The sequence below is a fragment of the Aquarana catesbeiana genome, linkage group LG04 (assembly GCF_042186555.1).
Source record: "Aquarana catesbeiana isolate 2022-GZ linkage group LG04, ASM4218655v1, whole genome shotgun sequence".
Lineage (NCBI taxonomy): Eukaryota > Metazoa > Chordata > Amphibia > Anura > Ranidae > Aquarana > Aquarana catesbeiana.
Window position 1 is genome coordinate 199,598,283 of NC_133327.1, and position 19,049 is coordinate 199,617,331.

General features: G+C 39.4%; 1 protein-coding gene across 2 annotated transcripts in view; it reads left to right on the top strand.

Moving 5' to 3' along the window:
• The window catches only part of RSRC1 (arginine and serine rich coiled-coil 1), a 531,608-nt gene that overhangs the window by 492,206 nt on the left and 20,353 nt on the right, over window positions 1-19,049 (top strand). For both annotated transcript variants that reach the window (XM_073626091.1, XM_073626090.1), the window contains exon 8: window positions 12,235-12,341. In XM_073626091.1, the coding sequence (XP_073482192.1) occupies window positions 12,235-12,341 (107 nt within the window). The remainder of the gene's footprint in view (window positions 1-12,234; window positions 12,342-19,049) is intronic.

Below are 19,049 nucleotides of genomic sequence, written 5' to 3' on the forward strand. Positions count from 1 at the left end.
TCCAGAGGCCTCACAGGTTAGTGAGGGACATAGGGTTTGGGTTAGCAAACTAAATTGGGTTAGCAAACTAAATTGTGTGAAAAGCTAGAGTTATTCTTTAAGTAGCGGATAGGAATACCCACACCTTTGGAAGAGCCCTAATAAAAATAAATATAAAATGTCCATCTGCATTTTTTTTTTTTTTATACATAAAGTACATTTTTAAGATGTGGCTGTTTTTATTTACTACGTGAGTAACGTGGCCCCATTGACTTGCATTGGTCGCGTTCAGTGGTGATAACACCTGCCGAAGGCAACATGCGCTTCAATTTTTGCTGGTGCAGTGTTGTGTGTACGGTCCTGAGTGGCTGCATGCCTAGGTTCAGGCATGGAGGGGTGGTAAAAACCATGGGAATGAGTAAGGGATACATAATATCCCTTGATACACAGTCACAAAAAAAAAAAAATAATGGTAAATAAAAATACCCACACCTTAGGAAAGAAAAAAAAAGCAATTTGTCTCAATGTAAATCCATTAATCACTTTGGCAGTAGATCCAACAGGAATCAAGATGAGGGTTCACCTGCGCCATAACAATCCTCTCCCGCTGGTGCTCTCCAAATGACAGTTCACTGGCATTGCCTGAATGTCAACACAGTACCAGAAAACCTGGATGAATATGGAAATATGGTCATGACGTTTACGATGGTAAACAAACTTACAGGAAGCTGTATTTTAGGCCTCATGCACACTGGACATTATAATAATGTTATAAAAATGCCAGTAGCTTTGCTTTGAACTCTTTTTCAACGTTTTTGCAATAGCGTTTTTTTAGCATTTTTCCTCGTTAGCGTTTTAGCATTTTTTTTTTTGTTTTTTTCAATGGATCAAAAACGTTAAACGCTGGTGAGCAACGTTTTTGAGCGTTTATCGGCGTTTATCAGCGTTAGAGTGTTTTTACAGCTGAAAAACGTCTCTCAAAACCCACTAGTTTTGTGGGGTTTTTTTACTGCTCAAAAACGCCACTGTCCAAAACTGCTGATAACAGCCTATGTGTGCATGGACACATAGGATAACATGATGGCGAGTTTAATGACTGTAGAAAAAAACATCTACAGCCAAAAACAGCTGCTGTAAAAACGTAAAAAAAACGTCCAGTGTGCATGAGGCCTTAGTGGTGTTAGTTATACCCTCACTATATGAATAACTTCCAGCTGCAGGAGCTGGATATCTGAGGAACCAGGTGAACTGGCCAGATCTGATTATTTAGTTCACTTCTTTTCAAAACTTTGAATAAGCTGGGTTAAAGTTTGACTCATGTTTGCCTAAAGGTTATCTCTTTTTATGAACGGATCCACCAAGTGTCCATAGCTTTGATGTGGCAGAATGTTACATTTAAATAATGCCCACTGAGCACAAAGAATAGCCTGCTGAAGTATAAGGAAACACGATAGGTAGTAAATACTTTTCCAAAATGCATTATTTAGCTGCTGAAATGTATTTGCAGGAACCCAGAAGTCAGCTGTATGCAGGAAAATGTCTCTTCTGATGATGGGGTTGATTTACCAAAAGAGTCAAGGCATGGTCAAGCTAGTGAAAAAGGCCAACAGATGTTCACTTTGAATACCTAATCATGTGCAAAGGAAAAAAATAAAACTGTATTCTTGTTAGAAAATGACTGGGCATTGAAAGTGAACACAGATTCCCCTTATATACTAACATTCATATCGTTATTTATTTATGGTGTTTATATAGCTGTAAGAATTTGCACAATGCTTTACATATTGTGTGTTTACATCAGTCCCTGCCCTCATAAAGCTTACAGTCTAAGGTCTCTATTTCACATGCATACATACACATACTAAATCTAATTACCCTACCAGCATGTCTTTGGAGTGTGGAAAAAGCCCAAATTCCCAGATTAAACCCACAGGGAGAATATGCAATCTTTTTTTTTTAAACAAAGTTTTTTTATTGAATGTTCAGTGCATACAATAAGAAAAATTAAAGATTACGTTGTCATGTTAGTACTATGCCAGTATTGTAATTGTTGTCATTGAAAATAAATAAAAGAAAAATAAATACAGGCCAAAAAAAATTCTATATATCATTGAATTTAAACATTTATGGCGTATCTCGACTTTCAAAGTATACATATTTTGTTTTTAATATTATCTATCCATACTTATATCTATATATCACTGTACGTTCTTGCAATTGCATTAGACACAGGTAGCAGATTCTTGAAGCCATAGAATATGCAATCTTTATGCTATCAGTGTCCTGACCGGGATTTAAAAACCGTTACCTTCGTGCTGCTAACCACTAAAGCTGGATATACACTATACAATTTTCTTTAGATTTTTCCTTTTAGATTTACCAAAACCATATAATATCAGGTCAAACCTAAACACTTTCAATTTGTATGCAATCAGGCAAGCCCTTGCACTACATAGTTGAAGGTAAAGCTGAAGGAAATCGAACAACAAAAGTTGTATAGTGTGTATCCAGCTTAAGTCACTGTGATTCCCAAAGTATAAATGTAATCAATTTTTAAAGTAAACATTAACTTCCCAGATATACAGCTTTTACTCCTTTAATAAATGAATCCCTACATCTACAAATTCCACAGTTTTCATAAGCTTGTGGAGAAAAACATTTTCTTTTGAATTTATTTATTTATTTTTAGCTTTAGCTGTAGCCATCATCAATGTGGAGATACAAATTTTAAACTGACTATTTAGTGTTATGGACACATTGTGGATAATTATAGACTGTAAAAAATCAATCTCAGCTGTCAATAATATCGTTGCCATGTACCGTGCATGTTAAGGCATGCACGCACGTCAGTCACTCTCCTTGCCTGGAGTACGGAGGTTATTGGGGATACAGAGAGAGCAGAGAGAAGGCCCAGTAATTGCCTTTAAGATCACAGCATCAAGCATTACTTTAGATTTTTACAAGGCCAGCCAGCAACAAAAGAGCAGTAATTTATGAGCTCAGCGTAAAAGAATAGCATAATTGCATTAAAAATTAATGCTAATGAACACTAAAATGGGGAAGGTGGTTATTATGAAAGTTTGTATTCATCTTCCCTGGTTTGAATGATGGCTAGTGCCTTGATTAATGGCTTAATTTCTATCAATTAGCAGGGAAAAAATCTCCTACGAGACAAGGGTAAATTGAGCATTGAATTACATATCTTTTGTGTGTGCTGAGGATAGAGGGAACAGTGTATCTCCATGACAAATGTGGTGTGGCCTGCAGGGTGACAGCTTCTGTGTAGTTATGGGGTGTCTGGAGATGACATGCAGACAACTATTCCATCTATACAATGTTAATTAGTCTATGTGCATGCTGCTGCCAGTGTGACTTGTTTTTTCCTGGTTTGTTGGGCCGCCAGTGGCCTCCTTTTCCCTGTTGTTTTTTTTTTTTTTTTTATCAGGTCAGTGTGGTAAAGATTTGCAGTCTTTTTTTATTGATCAATTTGTGGGAAGAGTGGCAGTTTAAAGCTCTGCTCCAAAAAAGGATTTACATGTAGCCTAAATTTCCCCCCTAGACAGCTCATATTTTCTCAGATTCCTGCTGAATCAGCCAAAACTGAAGCCATCGGTGGTCCTGTAAACACCACTCTGCTTGACAAAAGTAGATTTTAAAATCAATTAAGGCGGGTGGAGAAAATACTAGGTGGTATAGCTGGCAGTGGAGATTCCTCAATCCATACTATTAGTGTGGATGGGGGAATCAACAGATTTTCTATAAATCTTTTTATAATGAGAACTATTGGTAGACGCAAATCTGTCAGCCTTGTTACAGTTTTAAAAGTAAAAATCCATTTTAAAACCAGCTCTACAAGGTACCTACTACTTCCTTTACTAAAATACAGTATATGTAGACTCTTTCATTGGGCCCTTTTTGTGCCCTTTAAGGCACAGTGATTGTGCTGTGTAATTCTTCTCTTCCTAACTGGTAATAAACCTGAGTCCCCCTTCCTCTGCTGACCATGATAATCATGGCTGCTGAGCCTTGACTACCGTGGTCAGTTTACGTGCCCCATCATGCTCTCTCCTCTGACAGTCTCTCCCCCTGCCCTCCCTGTCAGCATGAGTGTTTCCTCCCAGCCCCTCCACCCTCTATTCCGCTGCATAATGCAGCATATTTCAATGTATTTAATGCAGATATCCAGCCATTCCAAAAACTGTATGTATTAAAAATGAAAAGGCTAAATACCGTTTCTGACACCTCAGCTGTGCATTCACGTGATCCCCCTGTGCTGGCCGGCCTCGATCTACGGAGAGAAACAGGAGTGGTGGAGATTCCCCTCTGCTGTGAATCTCAGCCCCTCCCACTTCTCTCCGTAGATCGAGGCCGTACAGGACAGGGGGATCATGTGACCGCACAGCTGAGGTGTCAAATGGTGTTTAGCTTTTTCATTTCTAACACATCCAGTTTTGGTAATGGCTGGATATCTACATTAAATACAGGTAAAGTCACTTTAGTGACTTTACAAACACTTCAAAGTATAACTAAAGGCAAAACCTTTTTTACTTTTGAATAGAGTGGAGAGGGATTAGAACACCTGTCAGATTTTATTGCTGTCTGTACCTCTGTTACCCTATGTCCATACTTCTGCGTGTGGCTGCGGGTACGGGAATCTCATTGATACCCGCAGTGAAAAATCACTGCTCTGCGAAAATGCGTGGGGCTATCATTCATTCTGGATGACACCCCCACACATGTAAAATTGCAGTGCGGGAACCGCAGGGAAATTGTATGGTCAAAAAGACCATAAGATTTCCCTGTGGCCGCGTTTTTGAAAAGGTACATGCAACTTTTTTTTGTGACAACGCAGGCATGGCAGCCCATTGAAATCCATGGGCTGCTGTGCCCATGCACATGCGGCCCGCAAACACGCAGAGATATGAACCTTAGGGAGATTCACCCTCTCTATTTGTCCTGTTTACCAGTATTCATTGAAAGTGAAAGTAAAAGAAAATCCCAAATTATGGGTTGTCCGCAGAATAGTAATACAGTACAGGGAAATCCTCCAATGGGGACACTAGTTCTGGTGACCTGGGGGTCCACAAGGAATTCCCTTTATTCGCAGGGATTTCCTCTTACTTCCTGTTTGGCTATGGGACAGGTAAAGTAGAGGGAAAAGGGAAAGCTCCCCCAAGTAAAGGGAAAGCTCCTCCATGGGGCACAGATGGAGAGAAAAAAAATCTGACGGGTTATATAACCCTCTCTTATTATATGTAAAATGAAGAAAAAAGTTTTGCCTATAGTTCTACTTTAAGTATAGTACTGAAAGCATTATAACTGATGAATGTAATAATGTCACTGGTCCCCAAAAAGTGTCATTTGGGGTCAGATTTGTCCACCGCAATGTCGCAGTCCCACTAAAAATCAGAGATTGCCGCCATTACTAGTAAAAACAATAATAAAAAAAAGTCCCTAAATTTATCCCATAGTTTGTAGACGTGATAAGTTTTGCGCAAACTAATTAATATACACCTATTGCGTTTTTTTTTTTAACAAAAATATGTTGAAGAATATATATCAGCCTAAACTGATGAATAAATTAGTTTTTTAAAAAATTTTTAGGATGTGTATTATAGCAAAAAGTAAAAAATGATTTTTTTTTTTTTTTTTTAATTTGTCGCTCTTTGTTTATAGCGCAAAAAATAAGAACTGCAGAGGTGATCAAATACCACCAAAAGAGAGCTCCACTTGTGGAAAAAAAGGAGATCAATTTTGTTTGGGTATAGCGTCGCACGACTGCGCAATTGTCAGTTAAAGTGACGCAGTGCTGTATCGCAAACAATGGCCTGGTCATTAAGGGGGCAAATCCTTCCGGGGCTGAAGTGGTTAAACAAGCTTTAGGCTGTGTTAATATATATGCGAATTGGATGCGTTTTTAAACCGCATCCAATTTGCATGACATGTCATCCGGCAGCCCTTTCTATGGAGCCGATTCACATATCTGCAGGCCGCACATGGAACATTTTTAAAAAGAACCCTGTGCATTTTTCAGTCCATTTCAGGTATGATTTTAAGTAAAAATTTGCACCTGAATCGCACCTGAACCAGTGAACAAACCCGCACTGGACTCCTTTTAAAAATCACGCTGAAACCGCGGCCGGACATGTGTTAACCGAGCTGTCATTGGAAAACCTTCATTGGCCCTCTGACATACTCCGTGAGACCACCACTCACTCCTTCAGACTTGGAAATGTTAATCACCCATTGTCATCAATACAAGTGCAGAATGAGCTGCTAATGTGCTTGCACTGGATTGTAGGATGGTTAGAGCTGGGGGCAAAGCTTAGCATCATAGGAAGGATATCAAAGGTAAAATCAGACACCTTCTGGTCCCTTTTCTTAGGGAAAACTTAGATTCTGATACTATGAAAAGCTGACCTGTTTATTTAAAATAGTGAATGAAAACATACACGCACATCATCCTAATGTATGCCCATGTACTATGAAGGAGTATCCTCACAATGGTAAGGTCCTCTTTGTGCTGTGACCCACAGTAAACTGCTTAAATAATGCCATTCCAATACATTATGAAATCCACGTGTTCTTAAACTCTACTTCCTTTGGTTTGGTAAATAAGAGCGCCTAAAACTTGGTGACTACACCTGCTTTTAGCCATACCAACAAACCACAAGGGAGCTTGAAGTGGATTTATGTTTGCTTGCTGGTAGCTCGCGCCATCCTCAAGAAATGAGTATCATCATGGATATCAAAAAAGATTTGAGAATCCTATTATACAAAGAAAAGCTGGACAGAACTATACTTCCACTAAACGGTTTGTAAACAGTTGGGAGGCCTGTATGGAATCCACTCTCACAGCCTTTAAAAAATGATCCTTGCTATCGTCCTATCACTGTATGAAATGGTACGCTAAAGCAATGTCTGCTACTCCATAAAGTACCAACTTACATAGTCCAGAGCTATCTCAACCCTTCAGGTTCGCTCCACTTTCCCTACTACAAGACCATACCTTGCTGCTATATACATAAAGCAGTTCCTACTATGTATTTACTTTGTATGGTTACTGCCCCTGGATTTAAAGGTATCTCCCTTTTTTTTAATCCTGCTTTGCTCCTCCCTTTCCTTTTTTTCTTTTTTGCATGATACCTATATTTTAAAAATCTGTGTATACTTCGAAAAACATTTATTTCAAATGAAAAAAACTTGGTGCATGTCAATCTGCTGGCTTACACTTGTTGTGTTTCCCTGCATTGCAGTAGGAACTTTTTTCTGCAAGGAAAATTTAGACTCAGTATCTCTGCATCATACTGTGAAGCTCTTGCATGATTATGGGGGAAAGTTTAGATACATTGGGACAAGGCCTACTAGAAAAACAGTTTGCATGTATGAAATATGCTGTGGGTGGGTAGAGATGGAGCTGGTTTGAAGATGCAATGCGCAAAAGGGATTGAGGGGAAAACTGTACTGTTGTGTATTTAACAGGGTTTAGTGTGTGAGAAGGGTGGTGCAGAGCAGATTGGTTAAAACATGACAGGACAGAATAAAAAAACCTCTAGTGTTTAGGATGTCTTCCCCATAGGCATCACTAGACTGGGGGATGCAGGTCTTGGGTCAGTGACCTCACTCTCAGAAGTGGTATAATATTTACTACTGTATATAACTGCTGCACTCTACAGTGACCAGGCATAATTGTAATCATTAATTGAAAAACTTACCTACTTGTCAGATAAATGATTGGTGCACATTGCCTGAAAGTAGAACCCAACTTCTCCTGCGCTTTGTGTTTTGTGAATTATGCCAAGTACCATTTCCCAGTGCTAACTAGTTGGTTGGCATTTAGGAACTGCTTATGTCAGAATAATGCCACATTGTTGCTGGTGCCTGTCTTGTTGGAGCTGGCTTCTAGAATATGGGGAGATTTGGTTAAACCTTCGATAACTAGTGAGCATATTTTAGAAATTTTAAGCCTGACATTTGGGTGGGGTGAGGGGGTAGAGCATGGATAGGAGCTAATAGGCACCCATGACAAGAAAGCGGTAGTTGCAAAGTGGTGTACAGAGCTTGTCACAACAAGTGGCAGCATTGGCTCAATAGTAGCATAGTGTATTGCACTCAAATGTGGGCTAACAATGCCTGGGCTGGATAGTAAAAGGCCTGATGGGGAATAAATTATAGTAATTAACTCCTCTAAAGAAAAAGTACTGACTTGACAATATGGAGGGGAAACAGAAGGGACATTCCTAACAATAAATGAGCCATAAACTAATAATTTTTAATGAATAAATTATTCTTTTTTTTTTTTAATACATTAGGCAGCAATTGCGACAATATACAAGCATGGAGCATTCGTATCATATTCAGTGTCAGTCTCCTAAGCTGTTTAATAGCTGAAGTCCTTCTAAAGTCAATGATCTTATCTTAGCCGGTCTATGTGCTAGTAAATCATATATATGATAAGAATAGCACTACAAACTATGATTCCTTTAGATCAGCATCCAGGGTGTGCTTGTAAGGTAAAGATTAAAAGGTAAGCTTTTTAATGTAACCTGTAATAAAAATGTTTTTCTGCATGAACACAGAGGAAACCACCCGCAGCAATCATTTTCTATAATGCTTGAGTTTCTCAGAAACATGCAAGTGTGTCTAGAGCTTTCAATATTAGAACCAGGACTACAAAAGGTTACTCACCTTTTTGCACAGCTGAAAGGTGGCTCACTGTGCCTTGTGTATGGTGCTGACTTTCCTAAGGGAAACCTTTCATGGTAAAGGCTGCCTCTGCTGACATATCTATGAAAATGCTAGTTGCCTGGCTGTCTTACTCATCCTTTGGCTTCAACATTTCTTAGATCACTGGCAAAAAGTCTTGCAGATCACAAGTACTGACTGTACTTCTGGGTCAGGGAATTTAAAAAGTTTTTAAGTTAGATGATCAACAAGACAGGCAGCTAACATGGCGGCATCTGCTTTTAGATTTCCTTTGTGATAGTTTCCTGTAATGTTACAGTCCAATCCACCCAGCTCCATGACCTTTTTCTCTACTGGGGATGCAAGGCCCCTTATTATAGCTTATTTAAATAGTCAGCACACCATATATAGAACCCCAATTGTTAAAATGTTTGAGGTTCCGTTTTTTTTTTTTACTTTTAGTATTTGGTGTGCTGCCTATTTATTTAAATGATTTTCCTGTACCAGACACATGAGACCCTTCACCTCACCCATCAGATTTTTGTAGCCCCATACCATAGGTAAGTGACTTGGATTTTAGGTTTGTCCTCCTCCGTAAGTGCTATACCCTGTTTATATTAATATATTTTACAGTATTTAAAAAAGCCTAAAATAAAATAGAGTAGCAATGAGCGATTTTTAAGTGTTCAGAAAGTTGAAAAAAAAAAACAGTAACCTTCATCCCATTTAGCATACATTGCAGTATATGCTTGTGAGAAAATATGAATTCAAGGTAGAATAGAAGCCTTTTGATGAAATGTTATCTTGGAAAAGATTGCCACCTAGTGGTGATTGTGTATGATTGCTTTTTAGCTTTTTTTTTTTTTTCTTTTTAGTCTCTTGGCAGAGCAAAAAATGACTATGATAATAATTATTATTTGAAAGCCATCCTGTCTCATGCCTCTGAAAGTTGTTAGTTGGTATGTTGCATTTTGAATTAGCTGCACTTTTTCTCAAATATAATCCGGTGGAACACATTACCGTAGATTTATCCATAGTTTAGTGTTGCTGCGTTCCACTGGGTATGTTTGTTATTATGTGCCAAGGCAGAACATTAGTCCTTTTTTAGGTAAATCAAAGTTTTCTGCACATTTAAGGGAAGTGTATCGTGGTAAAATTACCTAGGTCTACGATTGCCGACCTTCATCTGAAAAACCTAGTTGGCTGGCTTTAATGCTGGTCTTATAGTAGTTGTTGCCTTTTGTCATCACCTGTATATTACATCATCAGTTTATATAGATCCCGCACATTTTACATTACTGTGTAATAGGCCATTCATTAACAAGTGCCTAATGTCAAAGGACCCTTTTAATTTAAAACCAGGGCCCCAACACTGCAGGGCAAGCTAGAAGGTATCCATTGTAATACGCTTGTCAGTTCTTAAATGAATAAAATATAGCCTAACTTCAATAATTGTCGCTTGTGATTATGTAGGTATTTTTAGATTATTAGATTTAATACTGTATACATGTTCAAAACTGTATGAGGAAACTAAAGTGCTGTATGTATACATGTACAGTATATGTAATGTTTTTACACAAAAAAAGTGTGGGTGTTGTATAAGTTTGTTACAAGACTTGTCTCTGGAAGTGAACAGAATATATATTCTACATGTACATTAAAGTTTTTCCTTAAAATATAGGTTCACTATCACAGATGTCCTAGATGTCAGTGATGTGACCCGCACAAGGCCAGGCAAAGTTTACATCCTTCCATCAATGCTTTCACTGTAATATACCACAAATGTAGCAGCCAAAGAGTTTAATGGTATGCCTCCAGAGACATTCTGTAGGTGAACCATTATACTCTATGGTCCATATATATTGTATGTGTGACAAAAGAAATATTAACAGCAGGTGTAAACATTGCTTTTCCTAGTGCTGAGATCACCTTTTTACTTACTGAATTCTGCATATGACGAGAATGGCAAGTTTAAAACTGCTGTATTAGGCTTATGACTGGTTTGCTTTAATGACAGTTCATGTTTTATTGGTATGTGGTGGGGAACATTAACATCAAACGTTACCAAAATAAACTAGAAGTTCCCCGCCATTTGTCTAGTATAGGCTAAATATGAACAACTAAGTTTCTTTTCATTGGCAAAATACACATTCTCATACCCTAGCATCTTAATGTGTTTCTGAATGATCCGGTAGATTAGATAAAGTGACCAAGAGAAGTAGCTTAACATGAGAAATTAAAGCTGTATTTGAAGCCTGCTTTGAATATTCAGCAAACAAGCCAGTCTGATTTCCGTGCAAGACATCAACCATTATTGGAATGTCTTTTCATTTTCATTTTTCAGCAAGGACTTTTACAAAGTGAGCATTGATTTCTGTTGCTTTCTAGCCTTCTCAATCCATTATTTTTGATTTTCCTATGAAATATATATGTCCTTTCTACTGACATCTGACAAACATCATATGGAAGTCATTTTATCTACCAATAATGTGTTTGTCAAAAGGTATCAGTCACTAATGGATTTCACTTCCTTGCAGTCCATTCCAACCACGTTAATGTCATCGACATAACTCTTAGAAACATTTAGCCATATATTTATTTATTTTCATCCCTGTCCCCGCCCTTTGCAATTTCTTTCTGGATGTCACTTCTTATCTGTTGGTTCATTATGAATACTGCATACAAATATAGCTAATGGTTAATGATAAATTATGGGCAGGCAGCTAGATTAGAGCCTTGATTTTGCCCTCAGCATTTTGACAAATTGTTTTCTGTTTCTTCGGATTGATGGGAAGTCCAAGTCTCCTGATCTTTCAATTTTGAGTCTAACATTTAAAGGGTAATTGCAGCCTAAAGATGTATTTTCATATTAGATACTGAATGGATACCAGTGAATTGACTCAAAAGATGCTAGGTTTCAGTTAGTTGACCACCTGTTTGAGTGAAACTTCTTTGGGGGGGGGGGGACAACAAGCCAGGAACTTTAGCATAGAAATCTTGCCCCTAGAGTCCCCAACATGCTTGAAGCTGATGGGCTTTTTATCCTACTAGCATACTCAATTACTGAAAAATCTGTTTTGAGGGCACTTAAGAAAGGTCTCCTTTGACAGTCTTTTTCATCTTGTTTGTTCTTAATTTGCTGATGCGTGTAAATAGTGTTTACTTTCCATGTCTCCCGTATGCACAGGCTGGACCACAAGGTTTCTTCAGTCTCCTTCCAGAACACCTTAGGAATCCCAAAAACTCAGGGCCTACTAACTTTACCTACATAGCAATTATTTTGGCCCTTCTTCTAGTCCTCGGTATTGGCTGCTGAATATGATGGGTAGCCTCAATAACCTGCAGTGAAAGGTGAAAAGTGCCAACCTCCTAGGGAAAAGGAACACCCCAAATAGCAAAAAATCCATAGGTGCTTTATATTTAAGGCGCCTGCAGTATGGTCCAGCTAGCATTTTTTTACACTGCAAGTCACTACAGGTTTGCTTTAATGTCTATTTTATCTCAAAACTAATATTTCATCTATAACCACTCTCTATTAATATGGCATCTGTAAATGTCTTTACCTTTCAGACCAGGCTATACTTATAGAACAAGCACAGCGTGTGAAGGAATTTGAAGCTATTGAAAGTGACTCCTTTATACCACAGGCCTTCCGGTCAAGTCGAGACAATAAAGCTGTAAGTTTCTCCGTTTTTTTTTTTTTGCAGTGTTCTGTTTTGCTTGAAACCAGTGCTTTAGCTAACTCTGTGCTATGTAACTTTGGAACAACCAGTCAGTTTAAATGCTAGTCTATACTAAGCCCATAAAAGGCAGAGGAACTGTACTTGCCTTCACTCCATTCCCCTGTCTACCTGATATATTACTGAAGCACCCTGGGTTTCCCCCACAAGTACAAACATTCTGAAAGTTGAAATGTGTTCAGAGCTCAGCCTCCTCCTTCTAATCCTTACAGGGAAAGCAATCAAGTCTGGCATTTGGCTACTTAACCACTTCAGCCCCGGACCATTTGGCTGGCCAAAGACCAGAGCACTATTTGCGATTCGGCACTGTGTCATTTTAACTGACAAATGTGCGGTTGTGCAACGTGGCTCCCAAACAAAATTGACGTCCCTTTTTCCCCACAAATAGAGCTTTCTTTTGGTGGTATTTGATCACCTCTGCGGTTTTTCTTTTTTGCGCTATAAACAAAAAATTAGCGACAATTTTGAAAAAAACGCATTATTTTTTACTTTTTGCTATAATAACCCCCAAAAATATATAAAAAAATATTTTTTTCCTCAGTTTAGGCCAATATATATTCTTCTACATATTTTTTATATAAAAAATCACAATAAGTGTTTGGTTTGCGCAAAAGTTATAGCGTCTACAAAATAGGGGATAGTTTTATGGCATTTTTATTAATGTTTTTTTTACGATTAGCGATTTCTATCGTGACTGCGAAATTATGGCGGACAGATCGGACACTTTTGGCGCTTTTTTGGGACCATGCACATTTATACAGCGATCAGTGCGATTAAAAATGCATTGATTACTGTGTAAATGTGACTGGCAGTGAAGGGGTTATCCACTAGGGGGCACTGTAGGGGTTAAGTGTGTCCTAGGGAGTGATTCTAACTGTGGGAGGGATGGGCTTTGTGTGACAGGACACTGATCACCGCTCCCAATTACAGGGAGCTGTGATCAGAGTCCTGTCACTAGGCAGAACGGTGAAATGCTTGTTTACATCAGCATTTCCCTATTCTTCCTCTCCGTGAGATCGCGGCGGGCGCCTGCAAGCCGCTTCTTAAAGGGCAACGTACAGGTACGTTAATATGCCTGTACGTGCCCTTCTGCCGACGTATATCATCGTGAGCCAGTCGGCAAGCGGTTAAGCATTGAGTGCTTCGTTTTGGAGGCAGGGGGAGTGCCACTTGTTTTACCCATACCTGAAAGTACCAAATATGTTGGAGTGATGGGGAAACACAAGAGCGCTGGGCCCTGACTTGAAACTAAAGCCTAGTAATGGGCTACATGTCAGGCGGCATCAGCCCCTGTGTACGGTACCTATTCAACCGGCTTCTGCCGAAGGGTTATGACTGGAAAAGGTCTGCCGACCGGCTCCCTGCCGCTGCTCTCAGCCAATGGGGAGATCGCTGTACTAACATCAGATTATTAGTACAGCGGCTCTGACCTAAGCTGTCTTTTTTTTTTTTTTTTCAACCCAAATAACTAGGCATGTGTATGAGGCTTTAGGCTGGCCATACATTATATAATTTTATTATTCAATTTCCTTTAGATTTACCTTCAACTATGTACTGTCATTTTTTTTTTTTTTCAACCCTAAAAACTAGTAGTGTGTATGAGGCTTTAGGCTGGCCATACATTATCCAATTTTCTTATTCAATTTCCTTTAGATTTACCTTCAACTATGTAGTGCAAAGAAAAAAGAATAAGTTATTGCGCTGACTGGAACCCAACCGTCATTGAATGGGGCACATAAAAGGGCCAGGAGAGTGGTAGGGAACACCAGGTAAAACGGGTGCAGCTCCTCTCAAATTAGGTCTGGAGATCCTAATGCATAAAAAACAAACACAATAGGGCGCCTCCATCTAGGTGTAGTGATTTAATTAAAAAGGCATAAAAAACAATTAAAATGCACTCACTAGATAAAAGTAGATCAAGGCTTGTCAAGTTTCCTATGGTTTGATAAAGGGGCCCTCCTTTCTGCCTTGAAACATGTAGCCACATCCCCTCCACTTCATGTCTTCACCCAGCCGTGAGAGGTGCTGTTTTGGAGCCGCAGCCATCTTGCCACTTCTGGAAGCTCCTGATACTTATGTTCCAGCCTGAAGCCTGACAGGTGCACTTCCTTCAAGAACTCTGCTTCAACCAGCCACTTGTCTGCTGAGCTCTGTGGCCTCACAATGATCCTATGAAGGTCTATATGGGTCTATGACAAGCCTTGATCTACTTTTATCTAGTGAGTGCATTTTAATTGTTTTTTTTAAGCCTTTTTAATTAAATCGCTACACCTAGATGGAGGCACCCTCTTGTGTTTGTTTTTTATATGTAGTGCAAAGGCCTGCCTGATTGCATATAAATTGACAGTGGTTAGGTTTGACCTCATATTATATGGTTTTGGTAAATCTAAAGGAAAATTGTACAAGAAAATTGTATAATGTACGGCCAGTCTAAGGATGATTTCTGCTTCGCTCCTTTCATATACCTTGGAAGATATATGTCTAACAAGTCTTAACCAGTCACAGTGTATAGTAACGAGATTCCTATCAATCGCAATGTATAATAACAAGGGTCTTAACTAATCACAATTGACAAAGAACCATGGTTGTGTGACATATACTGCATGACAAGGTATCTTCTCAAACAGTTTTTTTTAATTGGTGAGACACTATGGACTTTAGAACCACCCCCATTTCAAGCAAATTTTTTGGCTTAGTTAAAACTAGCAGAATATACAGTATTTTTGTGAAGCCTGAACTGTTTTGTTTCCATGGTACGATACTACTCATACAAGTAACAACCATGTGAACATTAACAATTAAAAAAAAAGTTTTTATTGAATTTCATCATTTGGTTATCATTCTGGATTTCTTTACCCCCCAAACACATGATTTTATCCCATGTCATTGAAGGATACCTGTACTAAGAGAGGTGTGGAGTATGCCATTATGGACCTTCTTTGTAAAATGCTAGTTGCCTGATTCTCTCTGGCACCATTGAATCAAGCATTAAGCTAGAAGTCCCAATTTGTATACGTGTTTTAGGTTAGTGACTCAGAATGTAGTAGAACCAGAGAAACAGCATGACAGACAGGCAAGAAGCATTTTTAAAAAGAGAGTTTGTGCACTGGTGCGCAGTCATGTTGGAATAGGATGGGGCCATCCCCAAATTGTTCCCACAAAGTTGGGAGCATGAAATTGTCCAAAATGTCTTGGTATGCTGAACTAAGGGACTGAGTCTATAACCACTGAAAAGCAACCTCACGCCATAATCCCCTCGCCACCAAATGATTTGGACCAGTCCACAAAGACATGAATGAGCAAGTTTGGGGTGAAGGAACTTGACTGGCCTGGTCCTGACCTCAACCCGATAGAACACCTTTGGGATGAATTATAGCGGAGACTGCGAGCCAGGCTTTCTCATCCACATCAGTGCCTGGCCTCACATAGACACCCTTCTAAGCATTGTGGACAGCCTTCCCAGAAGAGTTAAAGCTGTTATAGCTGCAAAGGGTGGGCCAACTCAATATTGAAGCCTATGGACTAAGACTGGGATGCCATTAAAGTTCATGTGCGTGTAAAGGCAAGCCTCCCAATACTTTTGATTATATAGTGTATGATGGTGATCAGGGGAACATAATATAAATAAATGAGAAATCAATCAGTAAGTCTGGAAGACCCTCATAATTGTATGTGCAGCCATGGAAACTCACTTGCATCTAACTACATGCCAAATTATTTTTTTTGTTTTTTAGTTTAACTCTCCAACATCCATCCAAAACTCACATCCCCACCACCACCACCTTCAAATGTTCCAGATAGATTCAGGCAGTAGAATGTATGCAGTAGCAGTAGACAAAAGGTATAGACAGTGGAACGTAGATCAGCACTGCATCTAAGGTGACATTGTTTTTTTTGTTTTTTTTTAAAGATACATTATTAAAGCGTAAGTTCAGTTTAAGCTAGTGTCGTTCCCAGTTCATAGCCAACATAACAGTATAAAGCTTTAAAGCTTCATTTACACTATATATTTATAATATGGTAGTTAAAGTGGTTGTAAACCCTCACATATACCCAGTGTAGTGAACAGTCTTCAGATGATACACAGAGATTAAACAAATCCCCCTACATTGGTGTTATATATCTGCAGTCTTCTCTTCCCTACACCTCTTTAAAAGGGCATAATTGTGTTAAAATCCTTCTTCATCTGTTAGGAGCACAGAGGAGGGGGCAGAGAGACTGCAGTTACAGTGTGTGAGAGCTGATTGGAGGAAAGGAACATATCCCCCTCCACATAGAAGAAATGTATTGTGAATAGACAAGCTCCCTGCTTATCTCCCTCCCCGACACAAATTTATCTCATGTGTCAGGAAAACTTGTCAGAAGTGACTCATGCTGATAACACGGGAACAAAGCACCAGAGAGAAATGACACTTAGAGCTTTGGAGAGAGATAAGTAAACACTACAGATATATGTGCTTTGCTGAAATATCATGACTGAGGTTTACAACCACTTTAAAATGAAAGGTCTGAGTTTATGATACCACCATAACCACTTGCTGAACTGCTCACGCAGATATACTGCGGCAGGTCGGCTCTTCAGTCCGTAAAAGCAGGATAGCGGGTGCGCTCCCGCTGGGGTACTGCGGACTCGATGTCCGCCAGGTGCCCACGATTGCGGCGAGGAGAGGCAGAATGGGGAACTGCCTTTGTAAGCAAGGCATTTCCCCATTCTGCCTAGTGACATGACAGGGATCTACTGTTCCCAGTGATCTCTGTCTTGTTTCAGTAAGCCCACCCCCCCTACATTTAGAACACGCTGAGGGAACACACTTAACCCCTTGATCGCCCCTAGCGTAAAACCCTTACCTCCCAGTGTCATTTTTACATTGATCAGTGCATTTTTATAGCGCTGATCAATGAAATAATGTAACTGGTCCCCAAAAAGTATCATTTGGGGTCAGATTTGTCTGCCACAATATCGCAGTCCCACTAAAAATGGCGGATTGCCGCCATTACCAGTAAAAACGATAAAAAAAAATTAAAGTCCCTAAATTTTTCCCATAGTTTGTAGACGCAATAACTTTTGCGCAAACCAATCAATACACGCCTATTGCGTTTTTTTGGGTTTTTTTTACCAAAAAATATGTAGAAGAATATATATCGGCCTAAGCTGATGAATAAATTCGTTTTTTTTTTATATATTTGTTTTAATATGTATTATAGCAGAAAGTAAAAGCATTTTTTTTTTTTTTTCAAAATTGTCGGTATTTTTTTGTTTATAGCGCAAAAAATAAAGACCGCAGAGGTGATCAAATACCACCAAAGGAAAGCTCTATTTGGGAAAAAAAAAGGACATATATTTTGTTTGGGTTCAAAATCACACGACCGCGCAATTGTCAGTTAAAGTGACACAGTGCTGTATCGCAAAAATTGCCCTGGTCATTAAGGGGGCAAATCCTTCTGGGGCTGAAGTGGTTAAAGGAGACGTACAACCAAAGCTTGTTTGGCCGTACTTCTCCTATGGATCACAGGCGTGCAGTTATGTTTTGCACTCCTGTAGGCTGAAGTCCACTCTCTGCTGTCCTCACAGAAGATTCGCCAGATCCCTGGACCGACACCCGGCTCAGCCTCTCAGCGAGCCCCCGCCCCCTCCACAGCCCAGCGCTCCCAATGAGTGAGGAGGGGGCAGAGCAGAGAGCTGTGATTGACAGTCAGCAGCTTTCTGCTCATGGAGCCCTGAGAACTGAGTAATCAGCGGTGTTCGGTGGCTCGGTTCTCAGTGTAGAGGCGCCGGGGGACTTCTAGGTAAGTATAATTCAGGAAAAAATAAAAAACATACTTCTCTTTTAAGCCAACACTTGATGTGTATAATCAAAGCTCAGATGATATTTCTTGTAAAGTGTAAATATTTTATAAGTCTTACAGGAAGACTTTTTCATCATGATATTGATATTTCAGAACAAAGTTCTCTTTTTTTCGTTTTGTTTAACAGAAAAAAGAACAGTAAGTACAAAACAGAACAAAACAGAACAGTAAAGGAGAAAGGTGGCCTACAATCCACTGATTACAAATGTATCTTGCAAAATTTTCCGACATAACTAAGAAGTCCAGAATTTTAGTAATTACATGAAAATAGTATTGTAGGTGTGAATGAAAAATACAATAAAAAATGTATATATGGTTGGGAAATAACCATGGTCTGTGTACCTATTGTTGTATCAATCATTTATAGCAGTGGAAATGAATAATGGGTATAGGGAGGTAAAGTTCAACTGTCTATCCTGAGGACTATGATCTCCAAAGAGTCTGTGCATAACTACAGCAGGGGGTGCCAAGGTGGGTTCATTAAGGCATTAAAGTGATTGTAAGGGTTAGTTTTTAAAAAAAATAACAAACATATCATAGTTACCTCCACTGTGCAGCTCGTTTTGCACAGAGTGGCCCCGGACCTCGTCTTCTGGGGTCCCCCAGCGGCTCTCACAGCTCCTCCCCACATCAGATAACCCCCTAGGAGAAGCGATCTCCCAGGGGGTTACCTTGCTGGCGTGCTCCTAAGTCCAGCATTTGCGTCCATAGACATGAATGCCGATCTCGGCCCCGCCCCCCATCGCTCGCATCATTGGATTTGATTGACAGCAGCAGGAGCCAATGGCTGCGCTGCTA